At 49.2% G+C, this 20,667-nt stretch overlaps 1 protein-coding gene across 4 annotated transcripts in view; it reads right to left on the reverse strand.

The window, feature by feature from the left end:
- The window catches only part of IMPA1 (inositol monophosphatase 1), a 79,652-nt gene that overhangs the window by 19,177 nt on the left and 39,808 nt on the right, over window positions 1-20,667 (reverse strand). For all 4 annotated transcript variants that reach the window (XM_073550557.1, XM_073550556.1, XM_073550558.1 and 1 more), the window contains one exon: window positions 4,702-4,747. In XM_073550557.1, the coding sequence (XP_073406658.1) occupies window positions 4,702-4,747 (46 nt within the window). The remainder of the gene's footprint in view (window positions 1-4,701; window positions 4,748-20,667) is intronic.

Genomic DNA, 20,667 nt, shown 5'->3' on the forward strand with positions numbered 1-20,667 from the left:
TCACTGCACCGCTTTTCTGATATTCAATTGATCACATACAGACCATCTGTTAGAGTTGGCATGAATCGATTTGCAGGACCCAGTCCACCAGCCAGGTCAGTAATCTACGGCAGCCAGACGGGAGCCCTGAGAAAACACCGCCTATCTAACATCCGCGGCTCTTCTTTTAATTAGTGAGCCTGGTGGGACGTCACGTGTGCATCGCTCCAGGACAGCTTATCAAAAGAGCAGCGGATGCCAGTAAGGCCTGTTTCACATTTCAGTTATTTGACGTCAGTCAAAATCCGCCAGGTTGTGAAAAAACGGATCCGTTACCGTTGTGATACAAACGGATGCCACCGGATCAGTTTTTTGATGGATCCGCTTGACCGAAATTTAAAAGAAAACGAGAGAGAGTGAGAGAGAGGAAGAAAAAAAAAATAGAGAGAGAGAATTTTCCGCCGCCAGAACAGCATTTGGGGTTAAACTTCGGGCAAGGAAATCCTTCCGGGCATGCTCAGTGTAAAAAAGCGGATCCGTTGCCGGATTAGGTGATCATTATAACGAATGGCGGATAGTGGACGACAAAATTATGGCTGATCCGTCAAAAAACGGATCCAACGTATGACCATCCGTCAAAATCCGCCGCTAATGCAAGTCAATGGGAAAAAAAACGGATCCGTCAAAAAAAAAAATGGCGGATCCGTTTTTTTTGGCAAAATGACGGATTTTGACTGACGTCAAAAAACTGAAGTGTGAAACAGGTCTAAGCAGGAGGCGGATCTCAGGTCTTGTGTGGCAGCCAGAGATTATGGACCTCGCTGTTGGGCTAGCTCCAAAGTAATGGACAGACACACGGATGATGGATCTATTGACATATTCTCTCAATAACCAATATAATGGCCGGAAGTTAGAATAACCACTTTTCTAAGTGTTAACATTCTGGACGCTCGCAGTCTCCACTATGTGCAGATTATCTAAGGCGTCCTAGTCTGGCCACACACACAGAAAGGTATTGGCTGGAATGTGGATGAACAATCAAATATTAGTTCATAAGAATAATCTAAGAGGCGGGCTAAACTGGCAGATTACTGGCAGCTTTGTTAGGCTCCCCCTAGTGGCGGCTTCACACAACAACAGACTCGAGAAAACATGACTGCATGAAAGTACAAGGTGCAGGGAAACAGCTGGTAAAAGTCAAACAGTGCTACATTTAATGCAACTCAATTGCAAAAATGAAATTTAGTCTATAATAATTGCATTTAAAGAAATAAAACAATTGTCCACAAAACCTTTAAAAAGAAAGTAGTACATAAAACATTTAAATGGCATTTCCTTTGCATACTAAAAAGACTTCCTCTTGTGCATTAAATAACATGAAAGACAATATACCGCATTTTTTGGACCATGAGACGCACTTTTTTCCCCAAAAAATTTTGGGGGGAAATGCAGGTGTGTCTTATAGTCGAAATATACTTACAGTTAGCATGGTGGCAGCAGGAGTTGGGCGATTCTTCCTGTGGTCCAGTGCTGCAGGGCGATGATCTCGCTCCCATCCCAGTCTGGTGCAGCAGTTTCAGCAGTGCTCGGTGTTGCGGGGGGCTCCGGAGACATGGTGCGGCAGTTTCAGTGGTGCTGCGGGGGGGCTCCAGAGACATGGTGCGGCAGTTTCAGCGGTGCTGCAGGGGGCTCCGGAGACATTGTGCGGCAGTTTCAGCGGTGCTGCGGGGGGCTATGGAAACATGGTGCCGCAGTTTCAGCGGTGCTGCAGGGGGCACCGGAGACATGGTGCAGCAGTTTTAGCGGTGCTGCGGGGGGCTACGGAGACATGGTGCGGCAGTTTCAGCGGTGCTGCGGGGGGCTACGGAAACATGGTGCCGCAGTTTCAGCAGTGCTCGGTGCTCTTGGGGGGGGGGCCTCCAGAGACATGGTGCGGCAGTTTCAGCGGTGCTGCAGGGGGCTCCGGAGACATTTTGCGGCAGTTTCAGCGGTGCTGCAGGGGGCTCTGGAAACATAGTGCAGCAGTTTCAGCGGTGCTGCGGGGGGCTATGGAAACATGGTGCCGCAGTTTCAGCGGTGCTGCAGGGGGCACCGGAGACATGGTGCAGCAGTTTTAGCGGTGCTGCGGGGGGCTACGGAGACATGGTGCGGCAGTTTCAGCGGTGCTGTGGGGGGCTACGGAAACATGGTGCCGCAGTTTCAGCAGTGCTCGATGCTCTTGGGGGGGGGGGGGGCCCTCCAGAGACATGGTGCGGCAGTTTCAGCGGTGCTGCAGGGGGCTCCGGAGACATTGTGCGGCAGTTTCAGCGGTGCTGCGGGGAGCTCCGGAGACATCGTGCGGCAGTTTCAGCGGTGCTGCGGGGGGCTCCGGAGACATGGTGCGGCAGTTTCAGCGGTGCAGCGGGGGGCTCCGGAGACATGGTGTGGCAGTTTCAGCGGCGCTGCGGGGGGCTCCGGAGACATGGTGCAGCAGTTTCAGAGGTGCTCGGTGTTGCGGGGGGCTCTGGAGACATGGTGCGACAGTTTCAGTGGTGCTGCAGGGGGCTCCGGAGACATGGTGCGGCAGTTTCAGCGGTGCTGCGGGGGGGCTACGGAGACATGGTGCGGCAGTTTCAGCGGTGCTGCAGGGGGCTCTGGAAACATAGTGCAGCAGTTTCAGCGGTGCTGCGGGGGGCTATGGAAACATGGTGCCGCAGTTTCAGCGGTGCTGCAGGGGGCACCGGAGACATGGTGCAGCAGTTTTAGCGGTGCTGCGGGGGGCTACGGAGACATGGTGCGGCAGTTTCAGCGGTGCTGCGGGGGGCTACGGAAACATGGTGCCGCAGTTTCAGCAGTGCTCGGTGCTCTTGGGGGGGGGGCCTCCAGAGACATGGTGCGGCTGTTTCGGCGGTGCTCGGTGCTGCTGGGGGCTCCGGCGACACTATGTGAAAGCCCAAAGGCCCCCCCGCAGTTCTATTGCCTCGATGCTGTGGCCTTCAGGAAGATGGCCGCCGGAGGCGGTGCATGCGCAGATTGAGATCTCAGCTCCAAGATCTCGGGACAAGATCTTGTTGCCGAGATCTCAATCTGCGCATGTGACGGCTCCGGCGACCATTTTCTCAGAAACTGCAGCATCAAGGCAAGGCAATAGAACTGCGGGAGCTTCGGATTTTCACATAATGTCGCCGGAGCCCCCTGCAGCACCATGCAACACCGAAACTGCCGCACCATGTCGCCAGAGCCCTCCGCAGCACTGTGCGCCGCCGAAACTGCCACACCATGTTGCCAGAGCCCCTCGCAGCAACGAGCACCGCCAAAACTGCCGCACCAGGCTAGGATGGGAGCGAGATCATTGCCCTGCAGCTTCGGACCACAGGAAGAATCGCCCAATTCCTGCTGCCACCAGCGCTGCCGATCCCCCCCGGGCAAGATGAATTCGGGACCGTAAGACGGACCCCCATTTGACACATTCATTTTTTTTCCCCATTTTCTTTCTGAAAATTTGGGGTGCGTCTTATAGTTCAAAAAATACAGTATATGTATCCAATTTCTTGACTAGTACAGTTGGCCCAAAAAAAAAAAAAAATTCTGAACACTAACAGATCCATGCTTTTTTCTCTTCTGCAATGTTTAACTGTTTAAAATCACAGAGAACTTACAAGTAGTAAGGATTAATAATAATAATAATTTTATTGCTATAGCGCCAACATATTCTGCAGCACTTTACATTTTAGAGGGGACTTGTACAGGCAATAAAAGACATTACATAATACCAATAATCACATAAATCAACAGATACAGGAGGAATGAGGGCCCTGCTCGCAAGCTTACAATCTATGAGGAAATAGGGGAGACACAAAAAAGGTTTCCCTTTTCTATCCATTGCTGACACTGGCTATAAAAATGTGTTAAAATCATCAAAAAAATCTTGCGGAAGTAAAAATTTTATACTATATTTAAAATACATACAATTTCAGACACAGGGACATAACAAAAAAAAAACCACAATCAAGATCTAGAAGGGTTAGTCTGAAACCAAAAGCCGATTTTCATACTAAATGACTGATCATTAAAGGAACATGCATTGTATCAGATCTAAGATGTCATGCCTTTATAATAGACAAGCATTCTATATCTGTACAACCTATATTTAAGACATGTAGATTTGGGAAGAAAAATTGTAAATTTTGGGATTGGGAGCTGAAAGGATGGAGTGGGCCTTATTTGTTGAATTTTTGCTTACTTTATTACATTTTAATATGTCATTAAAGAATATTGGGGAGGTGGGGTAGGGAGAGGTGACGAACAGGCAAGAGAGCACTCACCCCTGAAACAGACATCACCGCCGACTAGAGATGAGCGCTTACAGAATAAGCTGCAGAGGGAACTCAGATACATGGAGTGCTCCAGATGATCAGCTGTTCGGCTCCGCAGCTGCATGTGTTGCGGCTGTGTCACAGTCACAACACATGCATGGAGAGCATGTTTTGTGACTGACACAGCCGCGACACATGCAGCTGAGGAGCCTAATAGCCGACGCGCTCCATGTATCTGGGATCCCTTTGCAGCTTATTCAGTAAGAGCTATAGCATGCAGGGACCCGATCAAATTTGCTCATCTCTACTGATGACGTCTCAGTGTGGGGAAAAAAAGCTGTGACAGTAACCACAGCCCCAGACTCCAGCATGCACTGGGGATTCTAAACCAAAAGGACATTGGAAGTAAGTTAACAAATCAACCCACCTGCTTATTCACTGCGAAACCAATTGATACAGCCACAAAGGGAAACCTTGACAATCGAGAACAAATGGAACTATTAATAAGTGTTATATACAGTGTCACCATGTATACAGATGCACATAAACCACAATACAATCAACTCCAGTAGCATCAAAGGAGCTGGAATCATTCAACTAACTTAAGTCCATGGTATTTTGGGTTTTAAAGAGCAATTTTGTATTTTTCTATTGTCTCATTCCACAGGCGTAAACTTTGATCTCCTGTCAATGTAATCACCCGATCATATACTGTATTATTCGGACTAAGAGATGCATTTTTAACATGAAAAAAATCTGGTTAAAAAGTGTGTGGAGGCAGCTTCCTGTGATGGAGGAGAACGCTACAAAGGCGTCCTTCCCAACCACAGAGCGATCTTCTCTCTCTCCTGTTTTCTGACACTGATCTAGGTGCTCGGTACATCTATGATTTCTATGGACCGTAATTCATTTACATTTTATTGCTTGCAATAAATATTTCATACAACAGAACTTAATATTTGGTAGAGAAACCTTTGTTTGCAAATACAGAGGTCAGACACTCCCTGTTTTTTTGACCAAGCTTGCACACAGTGCAGCAGGGATTTTGGCCCACTCCTCCATACAGATCTTCTCCAGACCTTTCAAGTTTAGGGACTGTTGCTGGGTAACAATGAGTTTCAGCTCCCTCCAAAGACATTCTATTGGGTTCAGGTCTGGAGACTGGCTAGGCCACTCCAGGACCTTGAAATGCTTCTTAAAGGAGCCACTCCTTAGTTGCCTTGGCTGTGTGTTTCGGGTGATTGTCACGCTGGAAGATGGTAATGTTTGAGGTGGTGGTCCCAGTTCTCTTCAGGTCATTCTCAGGTCCTCTTGTGTACTTCTGGGCTGATTCCTAAACTTTCACAGAATCATCCTTACCCCACAAGGCAAGACCTTACATGGAGCCACAGCCCGAGGAAGATTGACAGACATTTGTGTTTCTTCCATCTTTCAATAAGTGAGCAAACAGATGTTGCCTTCTCACCAAGCTGCTTGCCTATTGTCCTGTAGAACATCCCAGCCTTGTGCAGGTCTACAATTTTGTCTCTGGTGTCCTTAGACAGCTCTTTGGTCTTGGCCATGGTGGAGAGGCTGGAGTATGATCGATTGACTGTGTGGACAGGAGTCTTTTATACCGGTAAAGAGTTCAAACAGGTGCAATTACTACAGGCAATGAGTGTGACGTAAGAGGGCTTCTTAAAGAAAAACTAACAGGTGAGAGCTAGAATTCTGTTTGGTAGGTGATTAAACACTTATTTCATAGAATAAAATGCTATTTAAAAATCATACAATGTAATTTTCTGTCTATTTTTAGATTCTCTCAAAAGTTGAAGTGTACCCAAGATAATAAAACACCATATCTTAGATATCACTGAATAAAATATTCCAAATCTTTATTCATTACATAATGGAATGGGTTGAGAATAATAAAACATAAAAACATGGATTTTTGTGAGTACTCACCGTAAAATCCTTTTCTCAGAGGCGCTCGTTGGGGGACACAGGTACTGTGGGTGTATGCTACCGCCATCTGGAGGCTGACACTAGGCAAACACCACAAGGTTAGATCCTCCCCCACCATATACACCCTCGCCCTGAATGCGGGCGGAAATCAGTTTAGTGCAAAAGCAGTAGGAGAACAATAACAATCAGCCTTAATGCAGAAAAACAATATGTCTGGCAAAGGACCACCCTGACATTCACAAAAGAACATACATTAAATAAATAAACGAGAGCCAACTTGGCTAACAGGGTGGGTGCTGTGTCCCCCAATGAGCGTCTCGGCGAAAAGGATTTTACGGTGAGTACTCACAAAAATCCATGTTTCTTCTTCGCCTCATTGGGGGACACAGGTACTGTGGGATGTCCCAAAGCAGTCCCTGGGTGGGAGATTGACTCACCGATCCAAGCTACATGCACCTCCTGATTAAAGGTGCGCCACCGCTGCTTGGAGAATCCTTCTACCCAGGCTCGCATCCGCCGAAGCCGGAGTATGGATACTATAATGTTTAGTAAACGTGTGTAGGCTGGACCAGGTCGCTGCCTTGCATACCTGTTCCGCCGAAGCCTGGTGCCGAAGCGCCCAAGAGGCGCCCATTGCCCGAGTAGAGTGCGCTTTGATCCCTGATGGAACTGGCGCACCTCGGATGCGATAGGCCTCCTGAATAGTTAAACGAATCCATCTGGCTATGGTCGCTTTTGAGGCCGCGAGTCCCCTCCTGCGCCCCTCAAGGAGCACGAACAGCGTATCCGTCTGGCAAAAAGGTGCCGTCCGTGACACGTACCTCCTGAGTGCTCTCACCAGGTCTAAGGTGTGAAGAGCTTTCTCCACGCGATGCACCGGTGCCAGGCAGAACGAGGGCAAGACAATATCCTCATTGATGTGGAAAGAGGACATCACCTTCGGAAAAAGGGGGGGGAGCCGGTCTAAGCACCACCTTATCCTTGTGGAAAGCGAGAAAAGGTGCTCAGCAAGACAGATCCGCCAACTCCGACACTCGCCTCATGGAGGTAATGGCCACCAAAAACACCACCTTCCAAGAGCGGAATGATAAAGATATATCCTGTAGCGGCTCAAAAGGAGCTTCTTGCAGGACACTCAGGACCAGGTTAAGGTCCCAGGTGTCCACTGGCGCCTTATAGGGAGGTACTAAATGAGAGACTCCCTGGATGAAAGTCTTCACCTGCATATTAGTAGCAATCTTCCACTGGAAAAGAACGGACAACGCCGAAATCTGTCTCCTGAGGGAGCTCGGGGCCAGTCCCGCATCTAGGCCTGATTTGAGAAAGGCCAAGATGTTGGGAATAGAGAATGTTAGGGGCGAAAAACCCCGCTCTCGGCAACAAGCGAAGAAAATTTTCCAGGTGTGATGGTAGACTCTTGCCGAGGTAGACTTCCTGGCGCTAACAATCGTAGCGACCACTCCACACTCGAACCCAGCCTGGGTCAGAATCCAAGATTCAACGGCCATGCCGTCAAACACAGGGCCCCTGAGTTCGAGTGGAAGATCGGGCCCTGGGACAGTAGATCTGGACGCTCTGGCAGTCGCCATGGGACATTGGTGAGCAGCTGCACCAGATCTGCGTACCACGCCCGCCGGGGCCAGTCTGATGCTAGCAGAATCGCTGGAACCCCTTCTGTTTTGATCTTCCTGATGACCCTCGGAAGTAATGGCAACGGGGGAAACAAGTATGGAAGGCAAAACTGGTTCCATGATAGAACCAACGCATCCACCTCGAACGTTCGCGGGTCCCGTGACCGAGCGACGTACACGGGTACCTTGGCGTTCATTCTGGACGCCATCAGATCCACGTCCGGAGTTCCCCATCGTTGGCAAATCTGCTGGAAGACCTTGGGGTGCAGGGCCCATTCCCCAGCCACGACCTCGTGCCGGCTGAGGAAGTCTGCTGCCCAATTTTCTACTCCTGGGATGTGGACTGCCGACAATATCGACTGGTTCTTCTCGGCCCACTGAAGGACGAAACCTATCTCGCGCATGGTTACCCTGCTGCGCATGCCCCCTTGATGATTTATATAAGCCACCGTCGTGGCGTTGTCGGACTGAATCCCAATGGGCCGTCCTGCTAGAAGGTGCTGAAAATGCTGCAGCGCCCGCCGGACCGCTCGTATTTCCAACAGGTTGATCGGGAGGCGTGCCTCCTGTTGGGACCATTGGCCCTGAGCCGTGTGATGGCGAAAAACTGCTCCCATGCCCAGGAGGCTGGCATCGGTCGTGACCACTAGCCAGTGCTCTGGGGGAAAAGGTTTCCCTTGAAGGGAGGATCTGGTCGTCCACCACTCCAGTGACTGCCTGACTTGAAGGGACAGCCGGCACCGCTGATCGAGCGAAAAAGGGGTTCCTGTCCCAAGCTGCCAAGAGGGCGTGCTGTAGTGGGCGAAGATGAAGCTGGGCAAACGGAGTTGCTTCCATTGCTGCCACCATCTTCCCCAGTATCCTCATTCCAAAACGAATTGTGTGAGGGACAGGCTGCCGGAGCTTCTGGACTCCTTGCTGGAGCGCTAGGGCTTTGTCTTGCGGGAGAATCACCGACCCTCGGGAGGTATCGAAGATCATTCCTAGAAAGGAGATCCTCTGGGCTGGCACAAGGGATGACTTATTCCTGTTGACCAACCACCCTAAGCGGGAGAGCGAATCTAGCGTAATGCCGACATTCTCCTGGCATGCCCGAAATGAGGGGCCCTTCACCAAGAGGTCGTCTAAGTATGGCAAGACGACTGTGCCCCGAGAGTGTAAGACGGCCATCAAGACTGCTATTACCTTCGTGAACACTCTGGGGGCGGTGGCTAGCCAGAAGGGCAGCGCTGCAAACTGGAAGTGACGGCCATTGATGACGAATCGAAGGAACCTTTGATGCGGTGGAAAAATGGGGACGTGCAGGTAGGCGCCCTGGATGTCGACAGAGGCTAAGTACTCTCCCTGCACCATGGCCGAAATAACTGAACGGAGAGATTCCATCCTGAAGTGTTTGACCCTGATGAATTTGTTCAGGAGCTTCAGGTCCAAAACAGACCTGACCGTCCCGTCCTTTTTGGGGACTGCGAACAGATTGGAATAAAAACCCTGAGCTCCCTCGTGCTCTGGTACGGGAACTATGACCCCCAGCAACGCCTTTGCTTGGGACGTCGGGACAGAAAAAAACATCTTGGGGGGGTACCTGATAAACTATCTTGTACCCCGAAGACACCAGTTCCGCCACTCATGAGTCATGTGCTACGTCGACGCAGACATGGCGAAAGAAAAGCAGGCGGCCGCCTACCCTGCTGATGTCGCCTACAACGTGCTGCGAGTCATTTGGCTGAGGACTTCTGCGGCCTGGTTCCTCTCGACCTGGGCTGGCGCACACGCGCATCCTCCCCAATGGATTGGGTCTATACGAGACCTGTCGCTCCCTATCCTGGTTGGAGCGATTTGGGCCAGCCCAACTGGTGACAGTCGTCCACCCGGTATTGCGAAAGGCCCGAAACCGTGCCGGGACCTGGTGAAAAGGCTGCTTAACTTTCTGCTGCGGGAGAAAGCTGCTTTTTCCCCCTGTCGCGTCAGAGATGAGCTGATCCAACTTCTCCCCGAACAGGCGGCCTCCCTGATAGGGCAAGGAAGTCAAAGACTTCTTGGAGACAGAATCAGCTCGCCAAGTTCTTAACCAAAGGGCTCTCCTAATGGCTACCGCGTTAGCGGCTGCAGATGCTGCACAATTGGCCGCATCTAAGGAAGCATTAATCAAGTAGTCTCCAGCCATCGCAATCTGACTTGCGACCTCTGACACCTCCACAGGCAGGTCTCTATCCTGCAAGGCCCTATTCAATGATTTTGACCGAGACAACATGGCCTTGGCTACCCACGTTGCCGCAAACGAGGGAGCAAGCGCTGACCCTGATGCTTCAAAAACTGATCGAGCCAGGCTATGAGTCTATCAGTGGGGTCCTTAATGGATGAGCCACTCGGTACCGACAACAGAGACTTCGAGGCCAGGCGTGACACTGGCAGATCCACCACTGGTGATTCCGTCCATCCTTTAAGAAGTTTCGGGGCAAATGGATACCTTGCCTCTATGGTCTTCTGGCCCGAAAAACGCCTATCTGGGCGTTCTCTGTGCCGCTGTACTATATCCTCAAATTCAGGGTGAGTACCAAACATTCTGTGGGGTCGCCTGGCCCGTTTAAAGGCTACTTTATGGCTCGAAGCCAAAGTAACCTCATCTTCTACCTCCAGGGTCTGATTGACAGCCTCAATGAGGCTGTCCATTGTCTCTCGACTCCCTGGGGTATCAAGGTCCAGTGGCCCGTCTGAGTCACCATCCGAACTCTGCCTACTCCCGACCATTGGTGAGGTAGAGCGAGATGCTGGACTGCCAGATTCCGAAGGACCGTATAGACCGGGAGACCTCGTGTGGGTCCGCTTCCTTCGCACCTGCCTTGAATGAGAGGGGCCCCAGCAGGCCGAAGGCTCTTGTGAGGTGGAGGACCCCTACCAGATAAGCGATGCACTATCCTTGCCTCCATTCGGGGCGTGAAGAGACTCAATCGCCCTTGTAAGCGATGCCATAGATTGGTATAATGATAGGGCACATTCCGGAGGATTTTGTTCCCTGGGCTTAGCTGCCGGGGGCGGGCTCCTGGGCACGTTCGGAATCGCAGGCCTCGCACTATTTGCTGCTCTGCGCACGAAGAAACGCAGCCTTACAGGAGATGCATGCAGTGTAGAAGAAAGAGTGCATATTTCCTTTCCCGGCCATATTGCCTCTGCCAGGCGCTTTGCTGCTTTTTTTTTTTTTTTATATAGAAGGGGGGGCACCCCTTGCGTCCTAGCGAGCTCCCGCAGACTTGGTTGCACTCACCGCTCCTGCGTCCCCCTCACGCCAACGCTCCTGCGTCTGTGCTTCTCCGTGGGGCAGGCCGACCACTTTACCGGTCGCGGCCTACCCCTGTCTGATGCCGGGGCCTCAATTTATTCTGCGCCCGCCCGGGCTTCCAGGGGGCGGGCCCCGGAAGTGACGCTGCGTAGCCGGGGGCGGAACTTCCGCCCCGGCCTAGCTCCGGCCGATGCCGCGGCTAGATTTTTAACACCCGCCTGCGGGGCAGCGGCCGGCGGCGCCGCAACTGCACTCTGCAGCGGCGGCTCTGCGCGGCGGCGGAGGAGGTGGTGTTGTTGCTCCTGTGCTAATCCTACCCAGCATCACAGGAGGAGAGGAACGGGGAAGGAGAGCCTATTCTTGCCTGCAGCGCTCCCCTACTACCCAGGAGCCCCACGCACGGCCTAGACGGACCCAAGCCCACCCACGCCCTGTACCTTCATCGCCAGCAGGTATGCAAACCATCGGGGAGGCGGGGGGGATCCCGGACGGTGCAGGCACCCTCAATCCATCCAGCTTCCGAGGCCGAGGAGAAGGACTATCCGCCTTGCAGCACCTCCGTCTAGCGTTGGTGGAGCAGTGGGGGCCGCTCGGACCGTCTTGTGCCTCTGTACAGCCACATGGTTTCCATATCTAGAGGTGGTCATGGCTAGGTCCGGCATCATGTCCCACGTCGCGGGAGAGGATACGTGGAGGGATACTCGCACGTGTTCCCCTGTTGATGGTTTGGGGAAATCGGATCCTTTCAATAGGATCCGTTGCCCCTGTCTAATCTTCTTAGAAAAAATAAAGGAAAGGAAAGAAAAAAAACTAAAATAAAAAATTCTGGGGAAACTGCCCAGATTTGTCCCACGGTGCGGGAAAGGATACTGTTGTGAGTTAATTTTCCCCTTCACCGTTGAGGTCTGATGAACTCCCTCTTCTGGTGAAGGAAGGTAGTGAGCCTGATTACCAAGCACCTGAGCAGGATGATGATGACTGGGTGACTGGAATTGCTGACTGGATATAAGGCAGCCGACACCCTTCTGCCTTGCTGGTGATTTCTCAGAGGGATTCTAGGAGACCAGTCTGATTCCTGCTCCTCAAAAGCTAAGTTTTCTGCTCTGCTTTTTGCATTTGTGTTTTGGTTTTGTTTTGCCTTGTTTTTCTGGATTTCTGCCATTCCCTGCTGGGGTGAGCTGAATTCCTTTTTGCTCTGTCTTCAGAAAATACCTGAGTACTGATATAGTCTTTTTGAAGCCTAGCGTCTTCAGGGCTTTTTTCCACATCAGTCTGTTGGCTCTTGTTTTGATAGGGTTTTGGCGGATTGCAGACAGCAGCTTTTCTATCCTGTCCTATTTAGTTAGCTTGGGCCCCATCATTTGCTCAGCCTATCTTTCTATCTGTGTGAGTGTTTTTTCATCTTGCTTCACCGTCATTATATGTTGGGGGCTGCCTATTGCTTTGGGGTCTGCTCTGGGGCAGTTTAGATTTCCCTTTCTGTCTTTAGGCTATTTAGTTCTCCGGCTGTGATCGAGGGGTCTAGGGTACCGTAGGAACCCCCCACGGCTACTGCTAGTTGTTGTTGATAGGTTCAGGGGTCTGCAATCCGATAGCTGCCAACTTCTCTGGTTTTCTGGACTTAGTTAGTATTTCTGTTTTTTCCTCCTACGGTGACTCATTCATAACAGAATCACCAGCCATACCGCAGATCCTAGGGTACTCAATAGAAGGAAAGAATTGTAAAAAAAAAAAAAATAAGTGTATATTTTTCCCTCTATATCTCTGAGGCCGTAGAGGGAATTTTTTTTCCTCTCAATGGAGATAAAGCAATTGTCTGATCGTGTGGAGCAGCTCGCTGCGGAAGTGCGGGGAATTTCCGCCTACCTTGCTCATTCACATGCTGCTGAACCAAAGATCCCCACTCCTGATGTGTTTTTTGGGGGGGATCGGTCTAAATTTTTGAATTTCAAAAATAATTGTAAATAATTTTTTGCCTTAAAGCCTAACTCGTCAGGGAGCTCCGCGCAACAGGTTAAAATTGTCATCTCTTTGCTGCGTGGCGACCCCAAGATTGGGCATTTTCTTTGAAACCAGATGATCCTATTCTGACTAATGTGAAAGCATGTTTTCAAGCCTTGGGGTTGTTGTATGACGAACATAATGCTATTGATCAGGCTGAAAAGACCCTGTTGGCATTGAGCCAGGGTCGAGATTCTGCAGAATTGTACTGTCAAAAATTCCGAAAGAGGGCGGTCCTTACTACCTGGATAATAATGCCTTGGCAGCTCTCTTTCGGAAGGGTTTGTCAGAAGCCGTAAAAGATACTATGGTGGGATTTCCTGTTCCCTCTGGTCTTGACGATTCTATGTCATTAGCCTTTCAGGTTGATCGGCGTTTACGTGAACGCAGGACTGCACGAGAGGTGTTGCCACCTGTTGAACAAGTGTCTGAACCTATGCAATGTGATAGTTTGTCCAGGGAGCAACGTCAGGAGTTCAGAAGGCGTAATAAGCTGTGTTTTATTTGTGGAGATGCCTCGCATATTATTTCTGTCTGTCCTAAACGAGAGAAACGTTTTGCACACACGTTTTCTGTGGGTGGTGTTCAACCTAAGTTTCTTCTGGCTATTACTCTGATCTGCTCCCTGTCCACATTTTCCACCAATGCTTTTGTGGATTCGGGAGCAGCCCTGAACCTAATGGACTTGGATTTTGCTAAACGCTGTGGATTTCCAATGACACCTCTGCGGACGCCTATCCCTTTGAGGGGGATTGATGCTACTCCTTTGGCGAAAAATAAACCTCAGTTTTGGACCCAGGTGGTAATGCGGGTCGCCCCAGACCATCAAGAAAATTGCAGATTTTTGGTGTTGCATAATTTGCATGATACCATTGTTCTGGGGTTTCCCTGGTTGCAAATTCATAATCCAGCTTTGGATTGGAAATCTGTGTCTGTGGTGAGTTGGGGTTGTCGGTGTGCCCTTAGTGAGGCTCCGTTTTTTTCCACCTCTCCTCAGTCGCATGATGTTCCTGACTATTTGGCGGACTTTTATGATGTATTTAGTGAGAATGAGTCTGCGTCTTTGCCTCCTCATACGAGTTATGACTGTGCAATTGAACTGAGCCCGGGGTGTAAATTTCCCAAGGGTCGGCTCTTCAATTTATCTGTACCCGAGCAGGAGGCTATGCGATCCTATATTAAGGAGGCGTTGGAGAAGGGTCATATTAGACCATCCTCTTCACCCTTAGGTGCCGGGGTTTTTTTCGTGGCCAAAAAGGATGGTTCATTAAAGCCTTGTGTTGATTATCGTGCCCTCAACAAAATTACTATTAAATATCAGTATCCGTTACCCCTGATTTCAGATCTATTCTCCAGAGTTAAAGGTGCTTGCTGGTTTACCAAGCTTGACCTCAGGGGGGCGTATAATCTTATCCGCATTAAGCATGGGGATGAATGGAAGACGGCGTTTAATACTCCGGAGGGACATTTTGAGTACCTGGTGATGCCTTTTGGGCTCACTAATGCCCCTTCTGTCTTCCAGTGCTTCATGAACTACATTTTCCGGGACTTTGTGGATACATTTTTGATTATCTATCTGGATGATATTTTGATCTTCTCCAAGGATTGGTATTCTCATGTAGAACATGTTCGGACTGTGTTTCGGATCTTGAGGGAGAATTCCCTGTATGTCAAAGGATCAAAATGCCTTTTTGGGGTACAGAGGATTTCATTTTTGGGATTTATTTTGTCTCCGTCAACTATTGAAATGGACCCGGCCAAGGTACAAGCCATTTATGATTGGGTTCAGCCCACTTCTATGAAGGCCCTCCAGAAGTTTTTGGGTTTTGCTAATTTTTATCGGAAATTTATAGCAAAATTTTCTAGTATTGCCAAGCCATAGACTGATCTGACTAATAAGTGCTGATGTGTTGAATTGGTCTCCGGAGGCTGTTTCTTCCTTTCAGGAGCTGAAGCGAAGATTCACTTCTGCCCCGGTTTTGCGGCAACCTGATGTCTCACTCCTGTTCCAGGTAGAGGTGGACGCTTCTGAGATTGGTGCAGGAGCTGTTTTGTCCCAAAAGGATCCTGTAACATCTAAAATGAATCCCTGTGCTTTCTTTTCCCGAAAGTTCTCTCCATCTGAACGTAACTATGATGTGGGGAATCGGGAACTGTTAGCCATGAAATGGGCATTTGAGGAGTGGAGACTTTGGTTGGAGGGAGCTAAACATCAAGTCGTGGTCCTCACTGACCACAAGAATTTGATTTACCTGGAGTCGGCCAAACGCTTGAACCATAGACAGGCTAGGTGGGCCTTGTTTTTTTTTTTACACTTTTTGATTTTGTGGTCTCTTTTCTTCCTGGCACTAAGAATGTCAAGGCTGATGCTCTCTCTAGGAGCTTCTTTGCTGATTCTCCTGTGGTGACCAAGCCTGCTACCATCTTAGGCGAAGGGGTAGTTCTTTCTGCCATCTCGCCCGATTTGAGACGTGCTCTGGAAGAGTTCCAGGAGGACAAACCTGAGCGTTGTCCCAGTGGAAAGTTGTATGTTCCTGACCAGTGGAAGAAGAGAGTGATGTCTGAAGTTCATTGCTCTGCATTGGCTGGTCATCCAGGTATTTTTGGTACTAGAGATCTGGTGAGTTGGTCTTTTTGGTGGCCCGCCTTGTCTCGTGATGTCAGGAATTTTGTGCAGTCCTGTGGGACTTGCTCCCGGTCTAAACCTTGTTCTCGCTCTAGTGGGTTGTTGATGCCTTTGCCGGTCCCCAGGAGGCCATGGACCCATATTTCAATGGATTTCATCTCTGATATGCCTGTCTCTCAGAGAATGACTGTTATTTGGGTGATTTGTGATAGGTTCTCTAAGATGGTTCATCTTGTACCACTCCCTAAGTTGCCATCTTCCTCTGAGTTGGTGCCCCTGTTTTTGCAACAGGTGGTTCGCTTGCACGGGATTCCTGAGAACATTGTATCTGACAGGGGAGTTCAGTTTTTGTCTAGATTTTGGAGGACTTTCTGTTCCAAGCTGGGAATTCAGTTGTCCTTCTCCTCTGCTTTTCACCCTCAGACCAATGGGCAGACGGAGAGAACAAACCAGACCTTGGAGTCGTATTTGAGATGTTTTATTTCCGCTGATCAGGATGATTGGGTTTCATTTTTGCCCTTGGCCGAATTTGCTTTAAATAATAGAGCTAGTTCTGCCACTTTGATGTCACCTTTTTTTTGTAACTTTGGGTTTCATCCTCGATTTTCTTCAGGGCAGGTGGAGCCTTCTGCCTGCCCAGGTGTTGACACTGTGGTGGAGAGAATGCACCAGATCTGGGACCAAGTGGTGGATAAGTTATCTCTCTCCCAGGAAAAGGCCCAGCGGTTTTCCAACCGACATAGGACCATTGGTCCCCAGTTTAAGGTTGGTGATATGGTTTGGTTATCATCAAAAAATATCGCTATGAAGGTGGCTTCTCCTAAGTTTAAGCCTAGATTTATTGGACCTTACAAGATTTTGGAGATTATTAATCCGGTCTCTTTTCGTTTGGCTCTTCCTGTCACATTTAAAATCCATAATGTGTTTCATAAGTCCTTCTTGAAGAGGTTTGTTGAACCAGTTGTTCCTGGGGTGGCACCTCCTGACCCTGTATTGGTTGAAGGTAACATGGAATATGAGGTAGAGAAGATACTGGATTCCCGTCTGGCTAGACGGAGACTCCTGTATTTGGTTAAGTGGAAGGGTTATGGTCAGGAGGATAATTCCTGGGTCTCTGCCTCTGATATTCATGCCAAAAGATTGGTGCGTGCCTTTCATCGGGCTCACCCTGATCGCCCTGGTGGCATGGATGAGGGTTCGGTGACCCCTCCTCAAGGGGGAGGTACTGTTGTGAGTTCATTTTCCCCTTCACCATTGAGGTCTGATGAACTCCCTCTTCTGGTGAAGGAAAGTAGTGAGGCTGATTACAAAGCACCTGAGCAGGATGATGATGACTGGGTGACTGGAATTGCTGACTGGATATAAGGCAGCCGACGCCCTTCTTCCTTGCTGGTGATTTCTCAGAGGGATTCTAGGAGACCAGTCTGATTCCTGCTCCTCAAAAGCTAAATTTTCTGCTCTGCTTTTTGCATTTGTGTTTTGGTTTTGTTTTGCCTTGTTTTTCTGGATTTCTGCCATTCCCTGCTGGGGTGAGCTGAATTCCTTTTTGCTCTGTCTTCAGAAAATACCTGAGTACTGATATAGTCTTTTTGAAGCCTAGCGTCTTCAGGGCTTTTTTCCCTATCAGTCTGTTGGCTCTTGTTTTGATAGGGTTTTGGCGGATTGCAGACAGCAGCTTTTCTATCCTGTCCTATTTAGTTAGCTTGGGCCCCATCATTTGCTCAGCCTATCTTTCTATCTGTGTGTGTTTTTTCATCTTGTTTCACCGTCATTATATGGTGGGGGCTGCCTATTGCTTTGGGGTCTGTTCTGGGGCAGTTTAGATTTCCCTTTCTGTCTTTAGGCTATTTAGTTCTCCGGCTGTGATCGAGGGGTCTAGGGCACCGTAGGAACCCCCCACGGCTACTGCTAGTTGTTGTTGATAGGTTCAGGGGTCTGCAATCCGATAGCTGCCAACTTCTCTGGTTTTCTGGACTTAGTTAGTATTTCTGTTTTTGCCTCCTACGGTGACGCATTCATAACAGGATACGTGGAGACGATACTCGACACGTGCTCGCCCGTTGATAGTTTGGGGAAATCGGACCCTTTCAATAGGATCCGCTGCCCCTCTCTAATCTTCATGGAAAAAAAGTCTGGAGAAAAAGACCAGACGTGTGCCTCCATAGACACTAAGCAAAAAACTGGTTTCCGCCCGCATTCAGGGCGAGGGTGTATACGGTGGGGGAGGAGCTAACCGTGTGTTGTTTGCCTAGTGTCAGCCTCCAGATGGCGGTAGCATACACCCACAGTACCTGTGTCCCCCAATGAGGCGAAGGAGAAATAATCAATGTAAATCAAAATTAATATCCCATGGAGGTCTGGATTTGGAAAGATACTCAAAATCAAATTACAGGCTGATCCAATTTCAGTGGAATCGCCTCAAGACAAGGAATGATGCTCAGCAGTGTGTGTGGCCTCCAGGAGCCTGTATGACCTCCCTACAAGGCCTGGGCATGGTCCTGATCAGACGGCGGATGTTCTCCTTGAGGGTTCTCCCCTGGGACCTGGACTAAAATCACCAGTCAACTTCTGGACCGCCTGTGGTGCAATGTGGCATTGGTGGCTGTAACGAGACATGATGTCCCTACATGTGCTCGATTGGATTCAAGTCTGTGGAATGGGCAGGCCAGTCCATAGCATCAATGCCTTCATCATGCAGGAACTGTTAACACACTTCAGCCCCATGAGACCTGGCATTGCCATGCATCAGAAGGAACCCAGGACCCACTGCATCTGCATATGGTTTCACAATGTGTCTGAAGATCTCATCCCGGTACATAATAGCAGTCAGGGTAATGCTGGCTAGCACATGGAGGGCTGTGTGGAGCTCCAAAGAAACACCTCCCCATGGCATTACTGACCCACTGCCAAACCAGCCATGCTGGAGGATGTTGCAGGCAGCAGAATGTTCTCCACTGCGTCTCCAAACTGTTACTTCAGTCACATGTGAACATGTGTGAACCTCCTCTCATCAGTGAAAACTCCAGGGCACCAAAGTCGAATCTGACTATCTTGGTGTTCTCTAGCAAATGTCAATCGCCCTGCACGGTGTTGGACTGTAAGCACAACCACCACTTGTGGACGACGGGCCCTCATACCACCCTAATGAAGTCTGTTTCTGACAGTTTGAGCAGACATATGGATGTTAGTGGCCTGCTGAAGCTCGCTTTGCAGGGTTCTGGTAGTGCTCCTCCTGGTCCTCCTTGCACAAAAGAGGTGGTACCGAGCCTGCAGCTGGGTTGTTGCCCTCCTACAGCCCTCCACCTCTCCTGGTGTACTGGCCTGTCTCCTGGTTTCTGCTCCATGCTCTGGACACTGTGCTGACAGACACAGCTAGCCTTCTTGCCACAGTTCACATTGATGTGTCATCCTGGATGAGCTGCACTACCAGAGCAACTTCTGTGGTTTGTAAACACTGCCTCATGCTACTGTACAGTACCGCTAGGGGTTAGAGTAATGGCAAAATGCAAGTGACCAAAAAAGCAGCCAAAAAGGATGAAAACGGAGAAATGGTCTGTGGTCACCCCCTGCAGAACCACTCCTTTAGGCTACTTTCACACTAGCATAGTGTGACGTACGTCGCAATGCGTTGGGCCGACGTACCGACGCACGTTGTGAAAGTTTTGCACAACCGGGGCAGCGGATGCAGTTTTTCAACGCATCCGCTGCCCCATTGTAATGTCCAGGGAGGAGGGGGCGGAGTTTCGGCCGCGCATGCGCGGTCGAAAATGGCAGACATGACGCACAAAAAAGTTACATGTAACGTTTTTGTGTGCGTCGCGGCCGCCAAAACACGACGCATCCGTCGCATGATGGATGCGACGTTGGCCATACAAGTCTATGCAAGTCTATGGAGAAAAAACGCATCCTGCGGGCAACTTTGCAGGATGCGTTTTTTCTCCAAAACGACGCATTGCGACGTACATCACACGACGCTAGTGTGAAAGTAGCCTTATAGGAATTATTTTGCTATTTGCCTATCACTTCTACCTGTTCTCTGTTCCATTTGCACAACAGCAGGAAAAATGGATTCACAATCGGTTTTGCTTCATAACTGCACACAAGTGTGACTGACTTGTTGTTACATTGTGTCATTTAAGTGTTCCCTTTATTTTTCTGAGCAGTGTCTGCATATATAATATAATAAAATATAGTGTGTGTTCACTATTCTTGCACACAAATTTAGAAATGTGCACACTTTCCAACTAAAAAAATAAGGCCATTGTTACAGCTAGACAGTGAGGCTCAGCCTTATTACATAGTGTAGTTTTTCTATCCAGGTCATTACGTATGCTTATCTTAAAAAGGGTTTCTAATGGTTGTAAATAGTTTTCTTATTTGCTGCAATTTAACGCAGAAATTGGATCTCATCGTGATGGACGCATGGAAAACATCGGACTGCACTCGGATGTCATCAAAGTGGAGTCCAATTTCTATAGACACACACAATGGAGAAGATGCAGAAATTTTGTTCTTCTCTTCACCTGTTCTACGATTTTCTAGGATGAGAGAATTGGATCACACTATGCCGATACCTGGATCAAACTCTGATTGATTATGCTAATGGTACTCTGAGCAGATTCTCTTGCATGAGGGAATCTACTGTCATGTGACTACGCCCATTCACACAGTAAGTACATATTGGAAAAATTTGACCTATATTTTCTGTGGAATCTGTAGTAGAAATATTGGACCAAACCGTGGGTTCCTGGAACAGATCTGCAATTTCAATTGCTGCCAGCACACATGGGTATTCTGTGTTGTCTGTATATGCATGTAGTGGAGCTGACGATGTATAAAACCCCCTGCAGAGAGACACTGCAGAGATTTATTACCTCCCTATTCTACCCTGCTACATTAAAATTAGTGATAATG

This window comes from Dendrobates tinctorius, unplaced genomic scaffold (assembly GCF_039654945.1).
Source record: "Dendrobates tinctorius isolate UK_male_01 unplaced genomic scaffold, ASM3965494v1 ptg000165l, whole genome shotgun sequence".
NCBI lineage: Eukaryota > Metazoa > Chordata > Amphibia > Anura > Dendrobatidae > Dendrobates > Dendrobates tinctorius.